Source organism: Rhinolophus sinicus, chromosome 10 (assembly GCF_057876585.1).
Source record: "Rhinolophus sinicus isolate RSI-liver-muscle chromosome 10, RSI-T2T, whole genome shotgun sequence".
Lineage (NCBI taxonomy): Eukaryota > Metazoa > Chordata > Mammalia > Chiroptera > Rhinolophidae > Rhinolophus > Rhinolophus sinicus.
This window is the reverse complement of record NC_142510.1, coordinates 12,894,838-12,922,614: the sequence shown is the minus strand read 5'-3', so window position 1 is coordinate 12,922,614 and position 27,777 is coordinate 12,894,838. Positions and strand designations below refer to the sequence as shown.

At 47.2% G+C, this 27,777-nt stretch overlaps 2 protein-coding genes across 3 annotated transcripts; one reads left to right on the top strand and one right to left on the bottom strand.

Moving 5' to 3' along the window:
• Positions 1–15: 15 nt before the first annotated feature.
• Positions 16–27,776, top strand: DNAJA3 (DnaJ heat shock protein family (Hsp40) member A3). Of its 2 annotated transcripts, XM_019756405.3 has the most exons (12): positions 16–262; positions 5,314–5,447; positions 8,973–9,056; positions 9,784–9,984; positions 11,150–11,302; positions 14,905–15,052; positions 16,123–16,187; positions 17,669–17,797; positions 18,327–18,442; positions 19,253–19,350; positions 25,839–25,954; positions 26,567–27,776. In XM_019756405.3, exons 1-11 carry the CDS (start codon positions 52–54, stop codon positions 25,940–25,942), a joined length of 1,443 nt encoding a protein of 480 aa, XP_019611964.2. In that variant the 5' UTR covers positions 16–51; the 3' UTR covers positions 25,943–25,954; positions 26,567–27,776. The 2 variants fall into 2 exon arrangements, with proteins under 2 accessions (XP_019611964.2, XP_019611965.2); XM_019756406.3 differs by lacking the exon at positions 25,839–25,954 and having other exon boundaries at positions 23–262.
• LOC109460738 (uncharacterized) lies at positions 17,409–20,190 on the bottom strand. The gene is made up of 4 exons (XM_088801284.1): positions 19,430–20,190; positions 18,744–18,791; positions 18,522–18,668; positions 17,409–17,664 (listed from the first exon to the last, which is right to left on the bottom strand). The coding sequence occupies exons 1-4, from the start codon at positions 19,437–19,439 to the stop codon at positions 17,537–17,539; spliced, it is 333 nt and encodes a 110-aa protein (XP_088657410.1). The 5' UTR covers positions 19,440–20,190; the 3' UTR covers positions 17,409–17,536.
• Position 27,777: the final 1 nt, after the last annotated feature.

Genomic DNA, 27,777 nt, shown 5'->3' with positions numbered 1-27,777 from the left:
CGCAAGGCCTGCTAGAGCCGGGTGGCGCAGGCGCAGTGTCCCCGGGCCAAGATGGCGGCGCTGTATTCCACACGCTGGTTGCTGGTGGCTGTGGGGACCCCCCGGCTGCCAGCTGCAGCAGGGAGAGGGGCCTGGCCGCCCAGGGGGGGCGTAGTGGGGGCGTCGCTGGGCCTCAAGCTGAGTGTTACCACCTTCGCGCCTTCCTTCGGAGCTCGCGGCCCCCGGGCGCTGCTGACATTGAGACCCGGTGTCAACTTCACAGGTAAGGGCAGGCTCCAGCGCCCGAGTGGGGCCTCAGAGGCCTGGAAAGGGGTGACTCTCCTCCCTCCAGCTACGGGGTAGCAGGGTGGAGGGTGTCTTCCGACGCGTATACGGAATTGCTTGGGGAGACTGGCAGGCAGGAGGCAGAGAGGTCCAAGTGGGTACCCAGAAGCGGGGAACGAGGGAGAGCTGCGTGGAGCTCCCGCCGGCGGGGGTAAAACGTAGGCCATAAACCTTCACCACTCTGTCAACATTTTTTGGAGGCCTCTTTCCGGGATGCTGCTGCTCCCTTCCCCTATTCCCTTCTTGCCCTCCAGTTTGTAGCCTGTAGCGGAAGGGAAGAGGTAACTGCCATTGGGTGAATACCTGATCTTATGCTAGGCACTTTGTGTCTCATCTCACTTGACGGTAACAATAACCCAGCGAGGTGGGAATCGTCATCGTGCCCATTTTAAAGAATGGGTAACTGAGGTTCTAGCAGAGGAACTGACCTGCCCAAGGTCATAAAGTTAGATAAGAGTTGTCCCAAATCCGACAAGGTACACTTAACGGTCTCTTTTAGAGGTCCTTAAATTGGTAAGTGTAATAATACAAACATTTATTGAGCACTTACTATGTACCAAGCATGGATCATTTCCACATGATAGACACTGTTATTATTCCATTTTTATAGATAAACTGAGGCTTAGATGTTAAACAACTTGTAGAATGTCACAAAGCTAAAAAGTGGTAGAGCATTCATTCAAAACCTGCTGCGTTCTTAATAGCCTGGGTGATAGTGAATTAATATTTATTAAGCCTTTAAGTGCTTAGGCATGATAGTTTCTCATGCTATGTGTTGGGTGACTTTCATTACAGAGAGAGAAGGAAGGAGGAATCATTGAACAACCAGCTATATGCCTGAATTGTGCTAGTTGTTTTTGTCCCCTAGAATTTGGGCAAATGATATTTAAACTATTTATAACTTTACAAAGATGATTAATTAAGGGCCCTAACAAGGCAATTTACACAAGATAATTTCCTATTGGGGTCAAGTTTTGTAATACTGTCATTAAATGCCAGTAGTTGTGATTACTTTGTACAGTGAGCAAACTCGCCTTCACGTGTGTGTGTGTGTGTGTGTGTGTGTGTGTGTGTGTGAGAGAGAGAGAGAGAGAGAGAGAGAGACAGACAGACAGACAGACAGACAGACAGACAGACTTGGGTGAAATATTTGATCCCTTTGAGCCTCTCTTTCCTTAACTGAAAATTTATTCATTCATTCACAGGTGTTTATTGAGGGTCTGTCATATGCCAGCCACTCTCCTGGGTACTGGGGATACGAGGTTGGATTTGGTTGTGGCCAAGTGATCCAGTTTTTTAATTCTGTTCCTGACACCTGTATTTCCTCATGAATGGAGCAGTATGCCCAGGTTTCCTCAGGATTATTTGGAGTGATGTCATTCAGTATTTCTCAGTATGAGCAAAAGTGGTCATTTTCAGGTTTAAGTAACATTTTCTGATGTCAAGCTAAATATGTTCATACTACGTTTGTACAAGTTGGGGAGCATTTTTGATGTGTGTGTGTGTGTGTGTGTGAGAGAGAGAAAGAGAGAGAGAAGCACTAAGTACTGAGCCTTGTATGTGGTCATTACTAGGGAACTGCAGTCATCTCTCCCTGTCCTACGCTATAGTCTGTGATGGGCATGTTTTGTATCAAGTGAGAGGTGGCATCTTTCAAAGTGCGCTCTGATACCACATCTAAAGTCATCAACTCAACTCACAAACATTGGTCTGTGATCTCAAATCGAGTAGTTCAATTAGATGACATAAAAACACTTTAAATTCTCCTCTCCCAAGGGCAGAAAGAAGGCAGTTATTTGACACTGGGTTGGGCATTCTTGGAACAACTTGGAGGCTGATCCTATTCTGGGTTATTCTAAAAAGAACAAGACATTTATTGGTCATATCTTGGGGAAAATTTGCCTATTAAATGAACTCTTTCTAAATTATTGCTAATCACTGATGCCTTTTGGATAATGTCAAAAGTCATCAAACTTATAATAGTTAAATATGATTTCTCTTTACTCGTATGCAGTTTTGCATCATGCTAACCCAAGTCCAAGTTCTCTGCTCATGATGTTGAAGCTGCAGCTGGAGCGGACCAGGGTAACTCATTCATAAGTGAAGAGGGGATTGAGTGTAGGAACACTAGGAAACTACAAAGTATTAGGTCGGTGCAAAAGTAATTGCGATTTTTGCAATTATTTCTAACCTTTTAAATCGCAAGTACTTTTGCACCAACCTAATAGCTCTAGTGTTTGCCTCAGATCTGACTAAAGAAAGACAGCAGTGTTACTCTAACTCCTACTGCTTCCACACTGCTTTAGATATTCCAGAAAGTCTAAGAAGCAGCAACAGGAACCAAGTATTGGGGCTACTGAAAATACAGATTTTCTTCCTGGTTCTGATTTTAATCATTCTGACCATTCTTTCTCATTCTGCTGTCTGTTTATCGCTTTTCTTGGATATGCTCAACACCTTGGTTGTCTTTTGTGCTCAGATTAATTTTAAGTAGTCTCCCAAACCTAGTTGTTTTTTTTTGTTTGTTTGGTTATGGTTTTTGGTTTTTGAGAGCTCTTCCTCGTGTAAACCTGACCATTTCCCTGTTTAACACTTTCAGTGGCTTCCTAAGTTTAGGGCTTAAGCAAGTAGGGCAAACACTTTCCATCCCCAGACGTCTGCCTTTGATAAAATCCACACTCCTTAGCGTAGCTCAGAGGCCCTTCTGCTTATTCCGAGGCCCCTTTAATCATCGTCTCTAACCACCCCTCTACCGTCCCCACGAGCACCTTACACAGGCATGTCTGCACACACAGTCTTTAGTAGTTACGTCATAGCACCTGCAGTCCCTAAATGCACAGGACTGAACCACTCCCTCCAAACCTAAGGTCATCAGAAGATTTAGTGGCCAAATGGGGCACTTTTGAAAGTGAAAGGGGATGCTGTTGCAAATAACGCCAGGACTACAGATGTAAATCTGGATGGATTCAAACCCCTCCTTAGCCCGCTAATTTCTACAGTTTAACAGTGTGCCTTAGAAGACCTTCCCTGAACTTCTTAGATTGGGTCACCAGTGGTTCTCAACTGGAGGTGATTTTACCCTCCAGAAGACGTTTAGTAATGTCTGGAGACTTTAGTTGTGGAGGGAGGACCGGATGGGGTGCTACTGGGCAATTAGTTGGCCAGGGGTGCTGCAAAACATCCTATAATACATACTACTGGTAAGTATATTAGTTTGCTAGGGCCGCCATAACAAAGTACCACAGACTGGATGGCTTAAACGAATAGAAATTTATTTTCTTTTTATTCTAGTTTTGGAAGCTAGAAGTCCAAGGTCAATGTTTTGTCAGGATTCTTTCAAAGAGCCTGTATCCACTACAGTCACCTTCTGAAGTGCTGGGGGTTAGGACTTCAACATATGCATTTGGAGGGGGGATACAGTTCTGCCCCTGGTGGGATACAGTTCTGCCCCTAACAGTAGGACAGCACCCGCCTCCCTGCCCCACCCCTGCAAGAGGAAACTAATCCCTTCATCCACCCCTTCTTCCATAGGGCAGAGATTGAGAAACCCTGGTGAGGTGACCCTCTGTATAGAGCCTCACTCTGCCTGTCTTTGTGTGCTAATCTCTTCACACACTGCCTTCCCACACTCCCTAGCTAGACCGGGATTCCTTGAGGGCATTGGCTTTGATTTTCATTCATTTCGTATCCTTGTGCCAAATACAGTGTTAAGATCTTGATTAAATGTAAGCTCCAGGAGGACAGTGCCCTCAGATGGTTTGCTGCCATGTCCCCCGCATGGAGCTAGTGCCTGGTAGTGCTCAGCAAGTAATTGCTGAATGAATAAATGCTAAATATTTGTATTTGCTGAATGAATGAATGAATGAATGGTGAGGACAGAAGCTTCCCTACAGGCGAACGTTTGACTTAGAAACCCGGAGCTGCCTCATGATGCTCAGTCTTTTTCTTGGCCCTCCTGTCCCTTCTGCCTTAACTTGGCCCCTTTCCCCAACCTTGCACGCCCCATCTCCCAGTTGTCACAGGGTGGGGTGGGGTTAGGAGGCAGGACTCCAGGTTGTAGAGTAACTTTGTGTTTGTGACAGGCCAGTCCAAGTTAGCGCTCTGCTGCATGCACAAAGGGCAGGCGAGTAGATGTGCCGGGTGGCCTTTCCTCCCAGCTGCTGATGCAAGAGGCCTGAAAGAAGGCAGGGCCCATGGCTGCTTGCCATGTGCTTTGATTCCTTTCAGGTTGTCTACTCTGGCAAACAGAGGTTCTGGCACAGGGCCTTTTAACCTTGTGTGTCTATATATGCATTGTTTCTAGGGGAAGGGTCAATGCTTTTATCAGATTCTTTTGAGAGATGTGTGACTCCAAAGACTGAGAACCATTTCTTCAACACAGTGGTTCTTAAGTTGAGCCTGTGACAGAATGTCACCTTGCAGGCTTGTTAAACAAGGCTCTACCCCACTTACAGAATTTCTGATTCAGGTCTGGGGTGGGGTCTGAAAATTTGCATTTCCAATAAGCTGATGATGATGCTGGTTCGGGGACCATGCAGAGTACCACCCGATAAGCAGACACCCAAGGTTGCGTGTAGAGGGAAAGAACATGGGGAGTTGTTAAGCCTTACGTGAGATAAAACATGAGAATACCTGGCACGTGGCAGGTGCTCAGGCAGAGTAACAGGAGCCAAGTCCCCTTTTAATCATCTCCAGGTACAGCCCCCATCTGGGGTACGGTTCCTTTGGTGGTTAAATGAGGCTCCGGCGGTGGTAGGATCAGCCTCACCCCGTTTTATATTGACATTGTTTTATATTCTTCTTGTACTGCGGCCTTAGCCATTTTTGAAGTGCAGTGAGTTCGGTCTCCAGTGGGCTTGGAGGAGAACAGCCCCTAAAGCTGTGACCTATTTGCTCCTTCACAGGTATAACCTGGCTGGTTGTTTACTTACAATTTCCTTTTGGTGAGCATATTCACAGAGTGATTTTCTTTCCTTTTTTCTTTTTTAGGAGTACAAAGTTACCCTTTTGTTTGTGCTGCCTCTTTCCACACGAGCACCCCTTTGGCCAAAGAGGATTATTACCAGATATTAGGAGTGCCCCGAAATGCCAGCCAGAAAGAGATCAAGAAAGCCTATTACCAGGTCTGTATGGAAGCCAGATTTTAGAGACAAGATTTGTAGAAGGAACGCTATTATTCTAGTCTGATCCTGATCAATGCAATGTATATGCCTGGACGTATAGGACACAGATAGCTGACAGTACAGGATGATACGGTAAAGATGAGCTTTGCTAGACCGTTTCTCAGTGCATGATGCTGTACTAGGTAATGCTTCAGAAAGAAGGGGAGAGTCAGAACCAGAGATTAAAAAAAGTCTTTTTCCACAGCTGTTTTTGTACTTGAATTTATTCTGCACCTTCTGAATCGGTAGGCATGCTGGTTTAAGTTTTAGGTAGTCATTCGTTGCATTCAGATAAAAGTTTATGGACTTAGAATTATTTCTTCTCCTAACGCAGAAAGTGTGAAATTCCCATCGTCATATCCCAGAACGTATTAGGGCTGATTGGTATAGTGGCATGTGAGTTACCCAGACCAGTGGTTCCCAGAGTTTTGCTCAGATAACAAAATTAAAATGAAAAAAATGGGTACCAGTATAGGATTGCCAGCTTTTGTAGATGTTAAAAAGAACAACAGTTTATTAATGCTGTTTGATAAAAGAAAGAGCATCTTAATACCATAAAAATAGGAAAGCCATAATATCAGAATAAAGAAGAGATCTTTAAATTAAATAAAATATAAATTACATGCAATAATAAATTACTTTTATGAAAAATTTACAAGATTCTTGAATTTTTCTTTAAAGATTTTTTATTGGGAAAGGGGAACAGGACTTTATTGGGGAACAGTGTGTACTTCCGGGACTTTTCCAAGTCAAGTTGTTGTCCTTTCAATCTTAGTTGTGGAGGGCGCAGCTCAGCTCCAGGTCAGGTCACTGGTGTTAACCACTACCCCTTGTGGGAGTCGAATGGGCAACCTTGCAGGCAACCCTGTGGTTGAGAGGACGCGCTCCAACCACCTGAGCCAGCCAAGAGCTCAGCGGCAGCTCAGTTCAAGGTGCCAGTTTCAGTGTTAATTGCAGGGGGCGCAGCCCACCATCCCTTGTGGGAGTCAAACTGGCAACCTTGTGGTTGAGAGGATGCACTCCAACCTACTTAGCCACCCAGGAGCTAAGCGGCAGCTCATTGACTTCATTCTGGTTGCAGAGGGCGCAGCTTGCTGGCCCATGGGGAATCCAGTGGGCAACCCCATCACCCAGAACCCATGCTCTAACCAACTGAGCCACCCATCTGCCCTCTTTTTTTTTTAATGGGTGAGCAAAAACTTTATCTAAGCCCAATATTTGTGAACCAAATACTGATCAAAATCAGACCTAACAGCTTATGGCTTCTATGGCTACTTCCTCCTCTTACTTTTTTTAAAAAGTGTACACATTTACTGGTTTTTAGTTTATTCAAAATTGTACAATCATCACCACAATCAATTTTAGAACATTTTCAACACCTCAAAAAGAAACCCTTATACCATTAGCTCTTAGGCCCCATTCTGCTCTCTCCTTGCAATTGCTACCCTGCTTTCCGTTTCTCTGGATTTGCCCATTCTAGACATTTCATAGAAATGAAAGCATACAACATAAGGCCTTTTGTGACTGTCGTCTTTTACTGTCGCATAACGTTTTCCTTTAGCTTAACGTTTTCAAGGCTCATCCACATTGTAACGTATCAGTGCTTCGTTCCTTTTTCATGGTCAAATAATATTCCATTGCATGGATATGCTACATTTTATTGATCCATTCATCAGCTGATGGCTATTTGGATTGTTTCCACTCTTTCGTTACGAGTAGTGCTGCTGTGAACATCCATGTGTCAGTCTTGTGTAGACCTGTGTTTTCATTTCTCTTGGGTATGTGCGTACACCTAGGAGGAGAATTGCCGGGTCAAATGATAACTCTGTGTTTAAACTTTGAGGATCTGCCAGACTACGTCAAAGGGGCTGCACCATTTTACATTCCCACCAGCGGTGTGTGAGGCTTCCAATTGCTCCACATTGTGGCCCACACTTACTGTTAGCTGTATTTCTCATTCTAGACCCCAATGGGTGTGAAGAGGTGTCTCTGTGGTTTTGATTTGCTGGCTAATGATGTTGAGCATTTTCCCATGTGGTTATCGGCCATTTGCTGTGTATGTGTTCAGATCCTTTGCCCATTTTTCGAGTTATCTTTTATTACTGGGTTGTAATGGAAGGAACAAAGGCATGGGGATAGGAACCAGAGATCCTGGAAGAGTGAATAGCATGTCTCTTCTTTTGAGCTGAAGGGTAAGCTACCTGATGCAAGGGTGGGAGAAGATTGAAAACATGGAGGCTGGGGCCAAATTGATGGGGCATTTGAAGCCCTTAGCAAGTACTAGAGACTTAATTTAAGAGAGAGTAGGGGACTATTCCAAGTTTTTAGTTGTGGAAATTTTTTAAGTCGCCTTTATGGAGCACATACTCGGGTTAGACCTTGTGTTACGTCATTTAATCCTCATGCAAGAGGCTTGGTGAGGTTATGACACAAGCAAGGCCATACATGGCATACATGAGACTAAAATACAGGTCGTTCTGACTGTAAAAGGCCTCTCTTTGCCTTGTGCTGATCTCATGAGCGTTCCAGCATGCCCTGTCTTGGCGTTTGGGACCAGCCAACAGACATTCTTGCCTTGGCATTGGAACCAGCCTTGCCATGTATCCCACTGTGATCTAGCCAAGCTTGAGGCACCCCCTCCTCCCCTCTCAGGGCTTAGCGTACAGCACTGACGTGCTTCCGTATGCTGGCGTGAGGACCGGCATCTCCAGAAGCAGCTAAGCAGCCAGCTTCCGGCAGTGATGCAGCCAGACGGCCTCCCAAGTCACGGTCAGCTTTAGGATTCTGTGCAGCTCCTTGCGCTTACATACGGGACCTGTGCTAGTCCAGACTGGGAAAGCTCAGTGGCCACAGCAAATACAGGGACGACCTACAAAGCACAGCCCTGCCCAGTGCAGCCAGAAGGCAACCTTCGGTTTAGAGCTGCTCAGCAGGCCTGTGTGCTCTGGACAGCCGAGTGAGGTTTTGTTTCTTTAATATTTAAATGTACGTTTTGAATAGGTAATATATTCCTCTTGTTCAGAATTCAAAAAGTGAAAAGGAGTATACAATGAAAACTTTTTGTCCTTCCTATTCATTCACGTCCTTCCTGTAGCAATCAGTTTTACCAGTTTGTTGTATGTCCTTCCAAAAATAATGTATACAGCAGATACATCTACTTATCTACCCAGTTGTTTCCCTCTCTTTTTACTTAGATAATGTTGTGCCGGATCCACTATTTTTCATTTTTCTCAATGGTGCCCAAGTTCTAAAGAATCAGTTGTTATTTTTGGTAGAGATTTGTTGTGGTTGAAAAATGTGTACATACCTCAGATTTGAAGAGATGGTTTATTTTAATGCCTTAAACCTTGTTTTAAGAATTGCTGTTGTTTGTAAAGTCTTAGAAAGATAACTGCTATAAAGGAGGCCAGATTGTGACTGATATTTGGGGTTCAGTTTTAGTAATCATCTCGTGACGTCATAATAATGTACCCTTTTCTTCCATAGCTTGCCAAGAAATACCACCCAGACACGAATAAGGATGACCCGAAAGCCAAGGAGAAGTTCTCCCAGCTGGCAGAGGCCTATGAGGTAGCGTGAGCCGCCGGTGTGTGCTCTCACTGTCACTCACCTGCCTGTGTGTGTCAGAGTGTGCCGCACAGCGCCACCTGACAGGTCACAGGTCCAGTGTGAGGCTCTGTCCTGCGCCAGATCACCTCATTGAAGAAAAAAACATTCCCAGGTCTCACGCTGGATCTAATGTGGAATCTCAGTGAAAAACAGGACCCGATAGTCTCTGTTAACAGGGCTTCCCCGGGTCATTTTGACTTGTAGCCGGGTCTGGGAATTCTTTGTTGGATTAATTCCGCATGCATTTGATCACCCTGTTCCTGTTTAGGGCATTGCTACCTGGTGGGCATGGTGGGTCTTATAAAAGTCGACGACCATCACCGCCCTGGAGGAATTTAAAATATAATCAAATAATCCCAGAGTTATTTAAAAGAGGACCTTCTGCCCACACTTTGGTCATGTCGAAGGGTTCAGGATATACAGGATATTATACACACACATCTGCTCTGTGTGTGTGCACATTCCCGCCCAACCATTTGAGAGTGAGTCGTAGACATTGTATCTCTCTATTCCTAAGTAGTTCCGTGTGTATTTTTGAAGAACAAGAGCATTACTTCCCATAACTACAGGACAGTTGTCAAATCAGAACATTTAACGTTGGTGACAATACCGTTATCTGTACTTGCTGTCTGTGTCCCTGGGCCTCGGGAGCTGCGGGAGAGCCTGACCACTGTGCCGTCCTCGGTAGGTGCTGAGTGATGAAGTGAAGAGGAAGCAATATGACACCTACGGCTCTGCTGGCTTCGATCCTGGGGCCGGAGGCCCCAGGCAGAGCTACTGGAAGGCAGGCCCCACTGTTGACCCAGAGGAGCTCTTCAGGAAGATCTTTGGGGAGTTCTCATCATCTTCTTTTGGAGATTTCCAGAGTGTATTCAGCCAGCCTCAGGAGGTAAGTTCCTCGTTTTGAAAAACCATTTCAAATTTTAGCTGCTAAGTGGGATGCAAACAGATTTCTGTTTCTCACAGAAAAAGGCAAAGCAGCCACTTTGGTAGGAAATAGTTCCAGTATTTGAAAAATCACATACCCTGTTTCCCTGAAAATAAGACCTAGCCAGACAGTCAGCTCTAATGCGTCTTTTGGAGCAAAAATTAATGTAATGTGATACGATGCAATGCAATGCAATGTAATGTAATGTAATATAATATAATACCAGGTCTTATATTAATTTTTGCTTCAAAAGACACATTAGAGCTGATTCTTCGTCTAGGTCTCATTTTCAGGGAAACACGGTAGATAATCATGTGCAGATCCGTTTTGACTTTAATCTTATAATTGCTTAACCACGCAGCACCTAAGGCTCCAAGAGTCCCTTATCAGGGTGGATTTTATTTAGAGCTCCATCCAATAGGGAGACGCTGAATCGTACCTCTTCCATGTTTGTGTCCTAACAAGACTACTAGTTGAAGAGAAGGGGAACATTTTATGTTGTAAATTATGATTATGGATCCTTCGAGCTGTTTTAAGGACAGTGTATAAATATTATCCATGAACAGTTTGTTGAAAGTACATTTTCACTCAAATTAAAACTTTACCTCTTAGAAATCCTGAAAGTAGGGCAGAATCAGTAAAGTGAGTCCCACCCATTCTTCCTTGGCAGAGTACAGGTAAGCAAAGTAAGAAGTAAAGTAACTGGTGGGAAGAGATGAATAGGCAGAGCACAGAGGATTTTTGGGGGCAGTGAAAATACTCTGTATGATTTTATAATGATGTATCCATGTCTTTATACGTTTGTCCAGACCCAGAGAATGTACACCACCAAGAGTGAACCCTAATATTGACTGTGGGCTTTGGGTGATAATGACGTGTCAGTGTAGGTTCATGATAAAATGTACCCTCTGGTGAGTGAGTGATGATGATGGGAGAGGCTGTATGTGGGGGGAGGGGGGGCAGGGGATATGTGGGAAATTTCTGTACCTCTCAATTTTGTTAGAAACCAAAACTGCTCCAAAAACTAAAGTCTTTGAAAGTAAAGTAAGTAACTGCCAAGTGCTGGCTAGCGCCCTCCCTTACTTTAAGAAAGGTGACATGCTGCGCTGTCCCTTGATTTCTTTAGTACATCTTAGACCTGACGTTCAATCAAGCTGCCAAGGGTGTCAACAAGGAGTTCATCGTGAACATGACCGATACCTGTGAGCGGTGCGACGGCAAGGGGAACGAGCCCGGCACCAAGCTGCAGCACTGCCACTACTGTGGCGGCTCCGGCATGGTAAGAGCGAGCCAGAGCCCCCCGCGTGCCAGGGCACCCCAACCTCTGGCCCACCCACACTTCTCCCCACCATTCCTCTTTCCTGTGCTCCTCTGGGTAGTTTTTCAGCAGTATCTAGGGCTTTGAGAGTTCATAACTAGGTGGGACTTTCTTATCTAGAACCTTCTGTAGTTTTCCAGGAGTGCTCTGCTGTCTTGGTCAACAAGACAGACAGAGCAAGGGAATTCTGCTGTCTTCTCTAAAAATACACTTTGGGATAATTTGGTAATTTGAAACCAACTGGGGGTTGTCTGGGGACACTTATATTTTGCTTGAAGTGTAATCATTTATTCTTTTTCTTTTTGGTGACCTGATGAGATAATTCAAACTTACAGAACAGTGTAAAGAACCACTCCCTTATTTCTTTTTCTCAGCTTCACCAATTGTTAACGTTTGTGCTGTTTGCTTTGTCATTTTTGGTGTGTTCATTCCCTCCTCCTCTCTTTCCCTGGGTGTGTATTCTCTGTGTGTGCACACACACGCACACGTACATGCATACACACGCACAGACACGTGTGCATACACACACATATACACACACACAACACACGCCCATACACACATTCCCCTAAGCATTTGAGAGTAAGTTGCAGGCATTCTCTTTCCTTATTCCTAAATACTTCAGTGTGTGTTTTCTAAGAACGAGAACATTCTTTTACATAACCACAGAACAGTGGTGAAAATCAGGAAATTGAATGTTGATACAATACAATCTGTACTTAAATTTATTCAGTTGTCCTTACAGTGTCCTTTTTCTCCTTGGTTCAGGATCTGATCTAATGTAGTATTTGCTTGTCATATCTTTTGTCTCCTTTAATCTGGAACAGTTTCTCAACCTTTCTTTTCCTTTTATGACTTTGACATTTTTTAGGATTACAAACCAGCTGTTTTGTAGAATTTCCTTCATTTTGGGTTCATACCTCAGAGGTATAGTGCCTTTTTCAGTGGATCATGTTATGAGTCATGAGGTGTCATTTTGTCCTGTCATGAGGCTGTTACATTTGATAATGAGCAGTTAGTTAAAGTGGTATCCGCCACGCTCTTTGTAGTTACCTTCCCCTTTGAAATGAATAACGACGTTGTAGTGAACTTGTACTCCTCTAGAGGGCGCTCTTAGAGAGGATGAGGGTTCCTGCGGCTGCTGTTCTATGAGTTGAGTTGCTGCCAACTTGTTACAGATATTTAGATATTTCTTATTGATTGTTCCCAGTTCCCTCTCACTTGTAAGGTCCTTTCTCCAACACCCTGAATTTTTCTGAATTTTTGACAAACATTTCTGAAGTGACCATTAAAGTAAGATAGTAAAGCCGAAGTCTATTTCCCTCAAAATGTAATGTTTGACCCTGAGAAAAAAATATTTGCGGCACATTTGCTGAAGGATTAGTATTCCTAATATGTAAAAGACTCCTTCAGAATAATGAGAAAAAGACAACAACCCTTCAGAAAAACTGGTCAAGATGAAAAGAAGAGGGAAACAAGGATATGCCTTTGGTTCCCCCTCCAGATTGGCATACGGAGATCAGCTCTTATGCCATGCTGACAAGCCTGTGTGCCATGAGTGTTCACGTACCTGATAATGGAAGTGGAAACCACCCTGGCTTTTGGCAGTGGAAGCTGCAGTAACTATTAAAACTTTACGTGTGCGTCTCTCTGTGGGATTGTATCCTACAGATCATACTTGTAAAACAGTACACATAGAGGGTGTCCCTTTCAGCCTGTGTATAATAGTAAAGGACTGGACAATCTCAGTGACCAACAGGAGGAGAAAAACCGTGGTGCATCCACATAATGGAAAACTACACTGATGGGAAATGCTTTCTGAGGTCATTAAATTGTAGAAACAGAACAAAAGCTGCAGAAACATGTGCATAGTATGTTACCTTGGCTTATTGACAACTTGTAATGCACGTAGATGGCTTGAAGTGTGTCTCCATATAAAGTAGGATACACAAGAATATCACAGTAGCTGTGCCTCCAAACAAGGTACCTGGAATAATTAGGGGTTAGAGATGGAGGGAGACACTTAACTTTTCTTTTTTCTTTTTTTTTTTTTGACACTTAACTTTTCAATGTACCTTTTTTTTAGTGTAGAATTTTGTACCAGGCACACATAGTAGCTTTTTCAAATAAATATAACATGCAAAATTTTAAATATAATTATTTGTCCTAGCAATTTCACCTTTGGGAATCTGTCTTACAAAAAATAAAGGTATCAGAACAGAAGGATGTATATTAGAGATTTTTTTTCTGCAGCATTGAAACATAAATATTAAAATGGACAACAAAATCTCTATATGTTGGCCTGGAAGAATGTTCATGGTGTATCATAAAGATAAGAAGAAAAGCAAGTTGCCGGGCAATATGTATAATATACTCTCTTTATAACATTTTTTTTTCCCCCAGTTTTTTTTTTTTTTTTTTTTTTTTAAGATTTGTTTGGGGAAGGGAACAGGACTTTATTGGGGAACAGTGTGTACGTCCAGGACTTTTTTCCAAGTCAAGTTGTTGTCCTTTCAATCTTAGTTGTGGAGGGTGCCGTTCAGCTTCAAGTTGTTGTCCTTTCAGTCTTAGTTGCAGGGGGCGCAGCCCACCATCCCTTGCGGGACTCGAGGAATTGAACTGGCAACCTTGTGGTTGAGAGCCCACTGGCCCATGTGGGAATCAAACTGGCAGCCTTCGGTTTTAGGAGCATGGAGCTCCAACCACCTGAGCCCTGGGCCGGCCCATATAACATTTTTACTTTTTAAAAAAAAGACCTTTTTTTATGGAGAGAGAGTGAGTTGTGGAAAGAATACTTCAAATTATGAACTTAATAGAATCGGTTACCTTGGGAGTAAAGATGGGGAGATTCATAACTTTTTTCTTTATATATCTCTGTCCTTTGATTTGCCACAAGAGTGTATTTGATAATTTAAATAAAAAAAAATCCAGAGACGTTAAGGTTAAATAAAATGCCAAGTGAGGGAGGAGTTGATGGGAGTGGCCACAAATCCTAAGGCCCCAGCAGCTCTGGGAGGGCTGGGGAGGCTTCTGAAGGATTGGGGGGTTTAGATGGGTTAGAGGGGGTTAAGGCAGAAGACACTCCAGGAGGAGGCACCGTGACTGCTGAAGGAGCCGCTGGCCTTATTGCTCCTGGGTACCCGTGCTGGCGGGTGGGGACAGTGGGAGGGGACCCTGGGGGGTGAACTGGTAAACTCAGTCCAGCTCTTTCTTTCCATGTGGCCCTAAGGGGACAGAGGGGGCAGTAGCAAGCTCAATGACCAGACTGGCACTTGCTCAGCTCCCAGGGGGTTTCAAGAACTTGTATAGAGAGGCAGTATCTCACTTTTCAGTCTCGTGTCATCAACTGGGTGATTTGGAATTCCGCAGTCGGTGGGTTCTGAGGTCAGATGAGCAGTTTGAGCCCATGCACCTGGGTTCTTGGGCAGCATGTTGTCGTGCATATTCCACCCAACACACGAGTCTTTAGTGGAATGTTACTCCTGTGCATGTTGTGGTCCCGGAGCCTCGGCCGTCAGAATTTCCCGTGTCCTTAAGGGTCCCGTTTTTCTCCTTTTCATCAGGAAACCATTAACACGGGTCCTTTTGTGATGCGCTCCACGTGTCGGAGGTGTGGTGGCCGAGGCACCATCATCACATCCCCCTGTGTGGTGTGCAGAGGGACGGGACAGGCCAAGCAGAAGAAGAAAGTGGTGATCCCCGTGCCTGCCGGTGGGTTCTGGGCTCCTGCACAGGGGGCTGAGAGCTGAGCCATTGTTTCCTTGTGATTCGGCTGTTGTAAAAGCCGTGGTTAAGGCCCTGGAGCCCCCAACGGGAGGAAGAAGCATAACCACCTTGCATTTTCCTCTTCGCCCCAGTTATCCTTAAAATCTGCACTTCCATGTCACGCAGGGGAGAAGGGCCTGACGTGCGCGCTGCTCCCCATGCACGGTGCAGGGGCTCCTCCATCACCTTCGTTTTCAGTGCGTGAGGCCAGCATTGCCCACGGCCAGCCCAGTCTCCACCAGCACCCCGCCTCCTGGACCCCGGGGCGCCTGTGACTGCTCTCGCCAAGCGGCTCTCGATCCCAGGGTGCTCTTTCCACAGGGCAGTGTGATCACATCACTCTCCCTGTTGAAGACCCTTCAGTGACTTCTAAGGGCCGACAAATGACCTCCTATCTCGGCCCCTGCTGGCCTCTCCAACCTCCCCTTTTATTAACCTCTGCCCTGTTGCCTGTCCTGCAGCCTTCCTGACTTTCATGCAGCTCCTCGAACAGGCCGTAATGCCTCCCAGAACAGAGCCTTTGAGTATGCCATTCCCTGTGTCTGAAACTCACCTTCCACCTTTTCAGCGGTTAACTGTTGTCTTGGAGCTCCCAACTCAAGTGCTGTCCCTTCTGGAATCCTCCCCGTGCCTTAGATACACCTTGCGTGAGGTGTGACCTTTTCCCTGTAAGAACACGGCTCCGTTTGTAATGACACATTATTAATGTTATTCGATTAATACCCGTCTCCTCTACTGGACTGTGCGCTCCCGGCGGTGTTATGTAGCCCGGCCAGCAGACAGGTGTTCTGCAAACTTGAATCAATGAAAAGAAGGTGCTCTTGGTAGGTTATGAATTACTGTGTGGTGCACCTTTGACAGTCGTACTTGTTGCCATGTTGGATAACTGTGGTGTTCCCTGTTAATAAAGAACAGGAAGGAGCAAGGAATTCGGTGGGTTGTAAAGGGATCTAGGGAAGAGCATTCCCTGGGAGGTCCCCACATAATTGTTTTCTTTGGAACTTTTGTTCTCACAGGAGTGGAGGATGGCCAGACTGTGAGGATGCCTGTGGGAAAACGGGAGATTTTCGTCACGTTCAGGGTAGGTGCTCTGCTTGCACAGCCCCCTGGAGAGGGGCCGGCTGGGGCTCCTCAGGGAAGAGGCGGGAGCTTCACGGGCACGTCCTGCCATCCACGTTTCCAAGGGGAGCAATCAAATGTGTTACCAGCTAGCTTTTGTGGGGGAGTGGAGAGCACAAAGCTGCCTCAAGATGTTTATAAGTTGGAAACATAGGACACATAAGAATACAGAAAACATCTCCCTGTGTTTTTATTTGCGTATCAAATTGGTGGTAGAAACAGTAAGTGCCAAATGTACAGTTTTACCGAGTATATACGAGGGCGAATCTGGTTTTCTGAGATAAGGGAAACCTTAAAGGAGATAACGCCTTCTGCTGCCAGTTCCACTAGCTATATATATACCTGCGAAAAACCCACGCGGGTGCAGCACGTGGCAGGCACAAGGTGTGTGTGGCAGCCTCGTTCATAGCAAGACACTGGCAACAGCCTGCTGTCCTTGGAAAAGAGAATGAATGGCCAGGTGAACTTGGCTGTGGTCACAGGGGACCGCAGAGCAGTGGGAAGAAACTGGACCACATGTGTCACGAGACTTCTCAGTTATAAAGAGGAGGGAAAGGAAGCAGGTTGCAGGAGGATGCAGGGAAGATCATCGGTACAAAGTTTTAAACCACGCAATTTGGTGTTATATTATTTAGGGACATGCAAATATATAATAAAAGTAAAAAGATGCTTGTAGGAATGATAAATACTACATTCAGCATAGTAGTGAACTCTGAAGGGCTGAGGAGGGGGCAAGGCGAGTTTACCCGCATCCGTGACATTGTATTTGTGGTGTTATATTATCTACTTTGCTGTTTATATGCATGTGAAACTTTTCATAATTTAAAAAATCTGAAGAGTGAATCTTCTAGACTGAGAAATCACAGACAAAGGCAGCAAGCTGAAGCCAATTGATGAGAAAAGTTTGGTAGAGAATTCAGATTCTGTTTCCATCTAATAACAGAAGAAATTGACAGAGAAGAAATCACTGGAAGCAAGGAATGTCTTTGATACATAACAAATTGCTTGTAAAATCAAAATAATTCTACTGCTGTCAGTCTGTCTCAAAGGCAGTTTGTGGCAAATGAACACTTGGCAAACTGTCTTTGCCTTCGTAGCTGTATTGTGTGTATTTCTCTTTACTTTCTAGTAAAGCGAGATTTTCTTTTTATGTTCAGAAAGCCAATGTTACTTTATTTCCCTTCGCCATGGAACGGTTTGATCTGAGCTTGAGGAAATCTAGGCACTCCTGCATTGCCGTGTAGACGTGACTCTGACGTGTAACTCCCGGGGCTGGCCGTGTTCTGCTTTGGTGAAAGTGCGTTCTTTCCCTCAGTGCTGCACTCCAAACACAGGAGCAGCACGACACGTGTCAGGCCCTGGGCTAGGGCGGCTGAGACTCAGGGCTGCCGTCGTCTCCTGAAGGACCTCTCTGCGTAATGCCCGTCTCGTGCTTGGCCCTAGGTGGAGAAAAGCCCCGTGTTCCGGAGGGACGGCGCGGACATCCACTCTGACCTCTTCATTTCTATAGCTCAGGCAATTCTCGGGGGGACAGCCCGAGCTCAGGGCCTGTACGAGACAATCAACGTGACGGTAAGAGGGCCAGAATAAATGTGCTTGCCACCTTCTCTATTGCTTTATTTTTTCCCCTAAAATGGAAAATAGCTGACAAGTGGCTAGAACCTGTGAACAACCAGCATGTAGGGGGTTCAGGGGAGATGAGGTTGGGGGAGGCAGGAGAAATGTCTGGCCTTTCCTTGGGTGTGAGTCACAAACCATGGTGTGTCGTCACCAGGAATGGCAGCCCTGGGTCACATCCTCTACCGGGCCTGGGAGCAGCCTCAGCCACACAGCCTGTGTTGGCTTTGCCTCTTCCCAGGTCTGGCTCTCCAAGCTCCCTCCCTCGGTTCACCTCCCCAGACCACCTGCCACCACACCTTCATCACTGGGTCAGCTCAGGGTGGACCCCAGCTTAGCCAGTTTCCATGTGGTTGTTGGCAGGCTCTGTCTAGAAACCCAAATGGGAGTCCTTTTCAAGGAGTACGATTGTCTTCATGTAGTGAAATGTTTTCATTTGAGCAACTGGAAACCAAGGAAAACCACAGGTTTCCTTTTCTTTCAGATCCCTCCTGGGATCCAGACAGACCAGAAGATTCGGTTGAGTGGGAAAGGCATCCCCCGGATTAACAGTTACGGCTACGGAGACCACTACATTCATGTCAAGATAAGAGTTCCAAAGTAAGTGCCCCCTGAGCCACGGGCCCGCCACCTCTCTGTGCTTTCCCCGCCGAGCAGGGGCCAGTGGAGGGACTTTTACCTGCCAGGGCCTGTGCCGAGCATGGCAGCGTGGTGGCCCCGCACCCCAGACTGCCTGTCACGACTGTGGCTCTGCCCTGGGAAGCGCTGAGGCGGAGGCAGCGTCCTTCTCCCTTTGAGTCAAGTGTGTCCTCCCCAAGTCCTCCGCCTGCAAAGTGGACATCATGAAAGAGGTTGCCCGTGACTTGGAGGATCGGATGAGGAGTACGGAGGGGATGCTTACCGATTGCTGTGCTGTTGATTTTGTTACTGCTCTCAGGGTGCTCATAGCCTGGGGAGAGACACATTTATAACCGGATCGTGGGGCAGGCTGTGTGTGTCCTCTCGGAGCAAGGTCCCGGCAGAGGGTGGGACGTGCACACCAGGCGTGCCCACGCTGCTCGGGACAACTGGGTTTCCAGCACTCCTTTGGATGAGATAATTGTCTGCACACGTGCACCCATGTGTGTATACGCGTGTGCCACAGACACAACACAAACTTAGAAAAGCTCCCCCCCCCCCCCCCCCGTAAATTATTTAGCATAGCTACAGTGACAGTTGTTTAAAACAGCTTAGGGTATTTTAGGAGATTTTCTTTACAGAAGCTTGGAGGGCATGGCTCGTAGGGTCAGAGGTTGCACTCTGTCTGGGTCGGGGGGGTCCCACATTTCCCACTCTGGGGGAACTGGCCACGTCCTCATTCTTTAAAGAGCTGCCCTGGGAACACTCGGACACTGACTGCTTGTTCCACAGGAGACTGACAAGCCGGCAACACAGCCTGATCCTGAGCTACGCCGAGGACGAGACCGACGTGGAGGGGACAGTCAACGGGGTCACCAACACGAGCACTGGTAAGGCAGCCTGGCCCCCTGGGCGTCCTCTCGTCCCTCGGGACGGGGGGCCTGGAAGCATGTCGGGGTTACCACTTACGCGTCTTCATGGAGCCTCAGAGAGCTCAGGAGAACGAGGGGAGCTGAGGGCTCAGAGCAGCCGTGTGCAGTCCCACTCCTCCCCCCTCTGTGGAGTACGGGACTGCTTCCTGCCAGCCGCAGCGCTGTCTCAGCTGCTCTTCTGAGTTCTAGCCTTGGTTCTGCCACTCGTCTTGTGACCTTGGGCACATCCCCACATGAGAGCTCCTTGTAGCAGCTTAGGGAGAAGATGGATTGATTGGAAAGCTTTATGCATTCCTGACCCAGAATGCTTCACCAAGATTTCAGAGTGTCTTGTAAACAACAGCTACCACAGCAATAAGAAACCATGGTCACGTGACTCCAAATATGCCTGTTCCCTGCAGGTCTAACTTTGAATCCCTCTGGCAGTGAGCAAATGCCTTATTTACCCTGAGCTCAAATGTCATGCTCTGTCGGCAGAGTGTAGTTAAATATTAGTGATTTGAGACCAAAATGCTTGTAGGCAGAAGCTTTGCCCGTGGGAACGGTGGCCTCAGCCCTCTTCCCATGTTCCCATGGGAGGGGGGTGCTCTGTGTGTTGATGCTGGTTCTCTGCTGGTTTGGCTCCTGCTCGGTCAGGACAGGCTGTGCCAAGGGTATAATTGGTTTCAGCTGCACAGCATGTTTCCTCCTTGTTGCATCATTTTGTTTTTGTCTGCGTTCTGGGTGCTCCTCTGGCTTTCTCAGAACTTGAATGACAGATTAGTAAAGGGTCATTCAGAGCAGGCGATTGGAGCTGGGGGTGGGTAGGTTTCCCAGTGAAGTGGAGGGTTTGGTCCTGGACCCCCCCGCCTTGGGATGTGGGGGTCCCCTCCATAGCAGCCTTTGCATGGACTTTGCTGAGTTCCTATTGAGTCCAGGGCACCAAGTCATCTGTGAAAAAGCAGCTGCCACAAATCCTGTCTGTAGCCTGACCACGCATGGATTGGGCACTTGTTTCAAGTAGTTTGATACACAGACTTTCCCCTTATTTTCTTGTTCTATCCTTGAACTAAAAAGAAGTGGGGATAGTTATTCCACATAACTCTTAATTGTGCACGTCCCCCTCTCCTTCCTGAATTCCAAATGTTCCCACAGTCACGTAGCATGTGCGATTTGTTCTGCAGGCAGCTCTCAGCCATCCTCCTCTCCCCACCCACCGGGAACTTGAGGTCCGCCTGAGCTGAGCCCTGCGCAAGGACATGGGCCGCGTTCACTGTAGTAGAAAGCTGGGTGTCAGTGGTCACCAGCTGTCATTTTCTTAACCTCCTTGCTGACAGCTTCAGTTGAGAGTTGCTCATACAGTCAGCTCATGAGTGTCCTTAGGACCCTCAGTATTTTCATAGGTCCTGGTCCTGGTGGCTAATTCCCTCTTGCCTCGTTCAGCCAGGATTTATTGGGAGCCTCTTGTGTGCCTGACACTTTACCAGTTCTTTCTTTGAAATTTTTATTGCTATAATTATGCTGAGTATAGTTCAACTTTAATATATGCATTGGATACGTTCTGAAAAGTTGTTTATAAAGTGAAGTGGATATGCCAAATTGGTTTTTTTATTCCCATTATCATTGCAGTGTTGTATTCCAGTGGGAAATACGGATCTGAGACATAATTTTTTAAATGGCATTTAAGAATCTTAGAATTGCTTTCAAAGAATGCGCTGTCTGTCTGCTGCCTGGATTTGGTTAAGTCTCTCTTTGCACTGTGAAGAAAGTTAGTTTGGCAGTTCACATAGGCAAATAGGACAGTACATACAATTCCTGTTTTCTGACACCTTCACTTACAGTGGGTCCTGTGTATTTAAGTGGAGCCTCAGTCTCCTGTATTTCAAGCATTGAACAAAATGTATTAACTAAGGTTAAACTCGAAGCAGCTGCATTCAGTTCAGTGGTACCTGGGATAAAATGTACTCTTTTCAATATCCTCTAAGTACACGGGAGTTAGAGTGTTGTTCCAGACCCAGGAGAGTCGTTGCAAATACAGATTGATTCCTGGGTGTCTTTGCTTTCATGACAGGAAAGGGTCCCTGGAAGGCATTTGCAATGGATACAATTACGTAGAAAACCTAAAGTTTTTGGTGGGTTTAGTATCCTTTGTTTATTTTTGTTCCCTAACGCAGCTGCTGAAAACCTTAATGGCTCACCCTAGCTTCTTTCCCAATCTGCGTTTAAGCAAAAAGACACAGGGAATTGGGGCACTCTGAGGTCACTTGCGTGACCTTTTGAGTTAGAGACTTATCGTTTGTGTTTCTGGGTCATCATTAATTCTCGTGACAGCACATGCTACATTTAGCTTTAACGGTAGAAACCCATTCCTGAGCTCAGTATTTGGGAATTCCTCCTGTTGTTGCTCTTCTCTGATTTGGCTGACAGCGTTGACCACAGACTCCCTTTATGCAGGGCGGAGCCAGGAGGAAGATGAGGGAAGAGACACGTTAGTAGAATGAGAGGTGTCCTGCTGGCTCTGCCTGTGTGTGTAGACGGCTCCGGGAGGGAGGCTGTGAGTATAGACCTACAGTTCCACCTGTGTGGTGGGTCCCGTCCTCAAAAGTCAGATCCTGGAGTCTCATTGGCCTCTTCCTTCAAACCAGTGTTCCTCTAGCACCTACTGTGTGCTAAGACGTGATGCACAGAGAGACAGGGTCTCTGCCCTCATCCAGCTACAGTATAACTGGGGGAGACAGGGCAAGCATTGAATCCCCAAAGAAGTGCCAGACCTTTCTTATAATACTAGGAGTTTGACCCAAAACAGTGGCACAGATTCATGGAATTAATGTTACCTGCTTATTCTTCCCCTGGCATCCCTTGTGAATAGCCATCCAACAGTTCTGACTTGGAATCGTTGAGTGTAGTAAGTACAGTGCTTCTCCTCCGAGTCCTCAGCGCCTTGCATAGGATCTGGTTCATGGTAAATGTTGGCTGAGTTCATCTGAATTAATGTCCCCAACCCTTGGCTGGGAAATGCTCTGAGGGAGAGAGAAGCATCACCCCTTCTGAGGAAAGCCGTGTGTGGTCTGATAGAGTCCTGTGGCCTCAGGTGCCACCTCTGTCTGTGGTTGCTGAGCAGGTCCTCTGGCCGCAGTCACCTGAAAGTACAGGCTAGCAGTGCCTGTTCCGCTGAGGCGGACTTTCACCCGGGGGCACTTCCTGTTGATTCTCAAGTGCAGAGCTCGTGTACCAGCACTGTTGAAAGCAGCTTTGGGAATACAGCGCTAGTGGTGGTATCTTATGAGACGAGAATGCGCCCAAGTGCCCATGACATCCCGTAAGGACACGTCGCTCCTCTCATCCCAGGCTAGTCCTCAGAGAAATCGGGAGACAGAGAGAGAGCACGAGGGCGCCATATACGTATTTATAGACTTTATGTGCAGAAGCTCACAGTTTATTTCTAACAGTTGGTTCAGAATTTTAAATTCAGTACTTATAGCCTTCGATGTCCTGGCCAGTAACTATTCCTGAAGGAGCCCATACCCCTTTTAGGCAGATTTAAACTAGAAAGAGTTAAGACTGTGCTCCTGGTGGTAACGGATGAGGAGAATTTCTGGGTGCATGTCTGTCTGGTTGTTTATGTTTCTGTTGTGAGTGATGAGCCAGCCAGCTCACCAGGTGCTTCTTCTGGCTCTGCCACACTGGCTGCCATGGCTCAAATGCCACCATGGTCGTGAGGCACAACCGCTTTCCACCTGCCCTCGGGGTGACTAGTTTAGCAGTGTTGGGGCAAGAGCATGATGGCGCTAGCTGAGTGGTTTTTAAAATTTTTTTATTTGGGAATATTAGGGAACAATATGTTTTTCTAGGATGTCAAGTCGTTTTTTCAGTCTAGTTGTGGGGCGGGGGTGCAGCTCAGCTCCAAGTCAAGTCGTTGTGTTCAATCTAGTTGTGGAGGGTGTAGCTCACTGGTCCATGTGGATCTCGAACAGGCGACCTTGGTGTTATGAGCACCTCACTCTAACCACTGAGCCAACCGGCTGTCCACCTGCCACCCAGCTCCAAGCTCATGCCGTTGCTTCTCACTGGTCCATGTGGGAATTGAACAGGCGACCTTGGTGTTATGAGCACCATGCTCCAACCACTAAGCCCACCCACCAGGGGCTCAGCTCCAAGCTCAAGCCGTTGTTTTCAGTCTAGTTGTGGAGGGCCGCAGTTCACTGGCCCATCTGGGAATCGAACCGGCAACCTTGTTGTTGAGAGCTCGCGCTCTAACCAGCTGAGCCATCCGGCCGCCCCCGCTGAGTGTTTTTGTGCCCCCTTGTGACTATGGTTAAGAGCTTGGGTTCTGGGGTGGGCAGATGGCTCAGTAGTTAGAGCGCGAGCTCTCAACAACAAGGTTGCCGGTTCAATTCCCACATGGGATGGTGGGCTGCGCCCCATGCAACTAAAGATTGAAAATGGCGACTGGACTTGGAGCTGAGCTGCACCCTCCACAATTAGATTGAAGGACAACGACTTGGAGCTGATGGGCCCTGGAGAAGCACACTGTTCCCCAATTAAAAAAAAAAGAAAAAAGAAATTGGGTTCTGATCTCAGAAGATTCACATCCCACCTCTGCCATTATCAGCAGTGAAGCCTTAGGGAAATTACTTCATCTCTCCAAGCCTCAGTTTCTTCATCTGAAATTGGGGATAATAATAGCACCTACGGTGTTTCCCCAAAAATAAGACCTAGCCAGACAATCAGCTCTAATGTGTCTTTTGGAGCAAAAATTAATATAAGACCCGGTCTTATTTTACTATAATATAAGACTAGGTTTTACATTAATTTTTGCTCCAAAAGACGCATTAGAGCTGATTGTCTGGCTAGGTCTTATTTTCGCAGAAACACAGTACTTCATAGGGTTCTACGGGATTAAATGAGATCACGGAGGTAGAGCTTTTAACACAGTACATAGCACATGTTGAAAGCTCCATCAGCTGTAACTCCTTAGTGTGATACATGCAAATTCACATATTCACACGTGCGTGCGCACACATGAAGATTTGCCATCCCCTTACCAAGGGCATAATGAAATCCAATACTCTTGCTCTTCTTTGTTCTAGGAGGCCCAGGAGTGATGGGAAATCTCTGGTTTATGGATCCCTTTGTGTTTGGAGAGTCCTTTTTGTTACTTAAGCATTTATGTAAGGAAAGGCGACGTGAGGGACTGAGGGGAGAGCACACTTGGCAATGGCCTCTCACAGGGGCCTGCTGTGCTGATTGTGCGGTGCCTGGGTCCTCGACTGGAGAGCCCTGGGAATGGGGGGTCAGTCAGTCACCTTGGCTCTGGTGATTGCTCAGACTTCTGTTAGCACCTGCTTGTTCCGGGCCACCACTCTCTGAGGACATTCCTGTGCTCCGAGAGCAGGCCAGTCCAGAGGACTGCCCAGGCGGCTGGACAGGACGACCTCAGCTCACCCTGCTGGGGGCCTGTTGCCCTGGCCTCTCACTGAGGAAGGTGTCTGAGACAGATCTTGGGGATCATGACCAATTTTTCCTCTGCTACCCACTATACTTGGCATACCTCTCTTAGCATTTAAAAACGTGCCCTACAATTAAGAGCACAGGCCTGTAGTCTAACTCATAACGAAAGTTTGCCCTCCGTGCCTCGTGGTTGGCAGATCTTTACAATGATGCGTTTATGGATCAGAGTTGCTCTCGGTAGTCTTAGCCTGGGTCCTAAAGAGACAAGGAGCAGCCTCCCTTTATCTGGAGCACTTAGAGGTAGATGCCCCCAGCTAGGGACAGCTTGTCCAGTGACAGACAGGGTCCTCCGCTGCCAACATTACAGGTAAGAACTGCACGTGTGCTGGGATTCTGAGAGGCACTGAGTCCCTCCCTGAGTATCCCAGAGACGTGCACACGTACGAAGTATGGAAGCTGGTTGGTTGGTCTCCACGTGTATTCTTCACCTTCTTAGAGCTGTTGGCATAGTGGTGAATTGGTGAAGAGCCTGGGCTTTGGGGTCCGACTGCTCAGGTTTGAACTTAGTTCTCCCCTCCCACTTACCTTGTGCAAACCACCTAACAAAAACCTTCGTTTTTTGTTTTTGTTTTTTTAATCTGTGAAATTTACCTGTCAGATTATCTTAAGAATTGAATGAGCTAATGTGGAAGCTTTGTGGCCTGGCATGGAAGGCATCTGGCACTGAGGCAGCTGGTGGTTGTCTGGCTCTGTTTCTTATTTCCCTTGCGTGGGTCGGTGACTTGGGGAGCTGTTGGGGTACACTAAGGTGCAGAGTGGCTTGTTTGCTTCAGTCATGTGAAAAGGTGAGGCAGCCCCGGCCAAGCTGCAGGTGGTCCCCTCTCCTCTCAGGGTGATGTGTGGTGGCTCCTTGAGTGATGAGCCCCTGGGTGGCCAGGTGGGGGTTGGCGGGGCCTGGGATGGGCCACGTGGAGGTGTGCACCCTGACCCCAGTTCTTTCTGCTGTTTGTGCCCAGGTGGCAGCACCATGGATAGCTCCGCAGGCAGCAAGGCTAGGCCTGAGGCTGGGGAGAACAAGGAGGGATTCCTTTCCAAACTTAAGAAAATGTTTACCTCCTGACACCCAGCCGAGGTAGGAAAACTGCCCTTGAGGTTTCTCCCCTTTGTTTCCCTCTGTGAACTAATCCCGTTTTCCCTCACTTTAACCAATCTAACCCCAGCCCCACGCCCCTGCAGTTGGAAGAGGTACCAGTCTCAGGCACGGTGTGTCTGGCTCCCCGTGGAGCCATGCCGCTCGGCCCATGGAGACACCTGCATTAGGTAACATGGCAGTGGCAGTGCCGGGCTGAACCAGGCTGCAGTGAGAGGCTGCACTGGGGGCTGCCTCCCAGCCCTCCCTCCACCAGCTCCCAAGGGTGTTGCGTCCCGCAGAGGCGGGAACCAGGTTGCCCACGGTCACAGAGCGTGAGTCATAGCAGAGCCAGGCTTAGAACTCAGATTGCCCCATCCCTGCCTGTCTCATAGCACCTGTCCTGCCCCGGGGGCATAGGGCTGTGTAACTCAGGGAGGATGCCGGGAGTCATGCTTGCTCACTGTGGGGTCTTGGGACCCACTTTTTACTTGTGTGTGTTCCTAGTGGCTGGCGCTCCTGGCATAGCCCTTCACAGGGATGATAGAAGCTCACCCATAGGGTGTGCTGCTCTTGCTGTGTCAATGAACCGTAACCGCTTGTGTCTTGGCTCAGGAAAACGGTCCACTGGAAACTAGGCCAGGAGCAGCGGCCCCTCCTCATGGCCAGAGCACCTCAGAGACAGGAGAATTCCAGAACAGCAGCACCGAGCCCTGCCTGCAGAGGCCTCTGGACCGTCTTGGCAACAGCAAAACCATGCGACAACACAGCTCTCCACAGAATGGTCATGGTGGACAGCCCCTGGGCAGTAAGGCGTGGCATACCCAAGGGCTTGTAGAAGTTTCCTGCCCACTGGTAGGTAGTAACTCGGCTTCTTCTGGCTCAGAAAGTAAGACAGCTGCACACTTCTTGCAGAGCCAAAACTCTAATTTGGAATCAAATGTGGTGGAAATCTTAGTAAAGAATTAAAGGCCATGCTTACAGCTTAAAAACAAAGCTTTAAGCTGCACCAAGTAGTGAAGTGGTTAATTTCCCCCTCATCAAACCTCTGGGAGGCCCTGAAATGAGACTTTCCTGACAGGTTGTCTTTTCCAGGAATTGGGGGCCTGCAAGCCCCACCAGCATCATCCACCCCTCAGCAGGGGCATCTGTTCCTTGCTTTTCTTGGAGTTTGTTTTAATTCCCAAAGGTACCAAGCAGCTGGAACGTGGGGGCCTCTGCTTGTCTGGGCCCCTGGAGATGCTGCTCGTTACGTGGCTGTCACCTTTGCTGGGACACAGTCCCCCCGCCCGCCCCATCAGGGTGGGGTATTGAGTTCTGTTGTTCTGAGGCCAGCGTGAGTGGGGCCGCTGCCCTTCTGCTGGCCCACAGCCTTCCCTGGCCACGGCCTGGGCCAGACTGCCGGCTTCCTTGACCCGGAGCCCTGCCCCCGCCTCCTGCCAGGGCTTGGCTCTTACCACTTACACTGTTGACACCTGTTTTCAGAAGTGTGTTTAAATTATTCAGTGCTAAGAATCATTGTCTTTTCCTGTATAAATGTTCAGAAAAACAAAGCAGTCTAAGCAGTTGAAGGCTCTCCACCATCCAGCCAGAGCAAAACACGGTTACTCCAGCCTTGGCTTGCAGGATGTGTGGGTTTCCTGTGTTTTCAGACCCTCCCGCTGTGGTAAGAGGTTAATGGAGAACACTTACAAATAGTTTCCTTTTTGTTTTCGTTCCTAATTTACTAAAATAAAGCATCTATTAGTGTCTGATCTAAGAATGTAAAATGATTCTGTATCAATGTAAATAAGATTATCTACTACAAAAAGATATTTAAAACCTAC

Coding starts and splice junctions, on each gene's coding strand:
- DNAJA3 (XM_019756405.3), top strand. CDS start 52: ATGGCGGCGCTGTATTCCACACGCTGGTTGCTGGTGGCTGTGGGGACC. Junction 11,303..14,904: donor ACTGTGGCGGCTCCGGCATG/GTAAGAGCGAGC, acceptor CCTTTTCATCAG/GAAACCATTAACACGGGTCC. Junction 19,351..25,838: donor GGTCACCAACACGAGCACTG/GTAAGGCAGCCT, acceptor GTTTGTGCCCAG/GTGGCAGCACCATGGATAGC.
- LOC109460738 (XM_088801284.1), bottom strand. Junction 18,669..18,743: donor AATCAACAGCACAGCAATCG/GTAAGCATCCCC, acceptor TCCACTTTGCAG/GCGGAGGACTTGGGGAGGAC. Junction 17,665..18,521: donor CTCGGCACAGGCCCTGGCAG/GTAAAAGTCCCT, acceptor TTCTCCACCTAG/GGCCAAGCACGAGACGGGCA.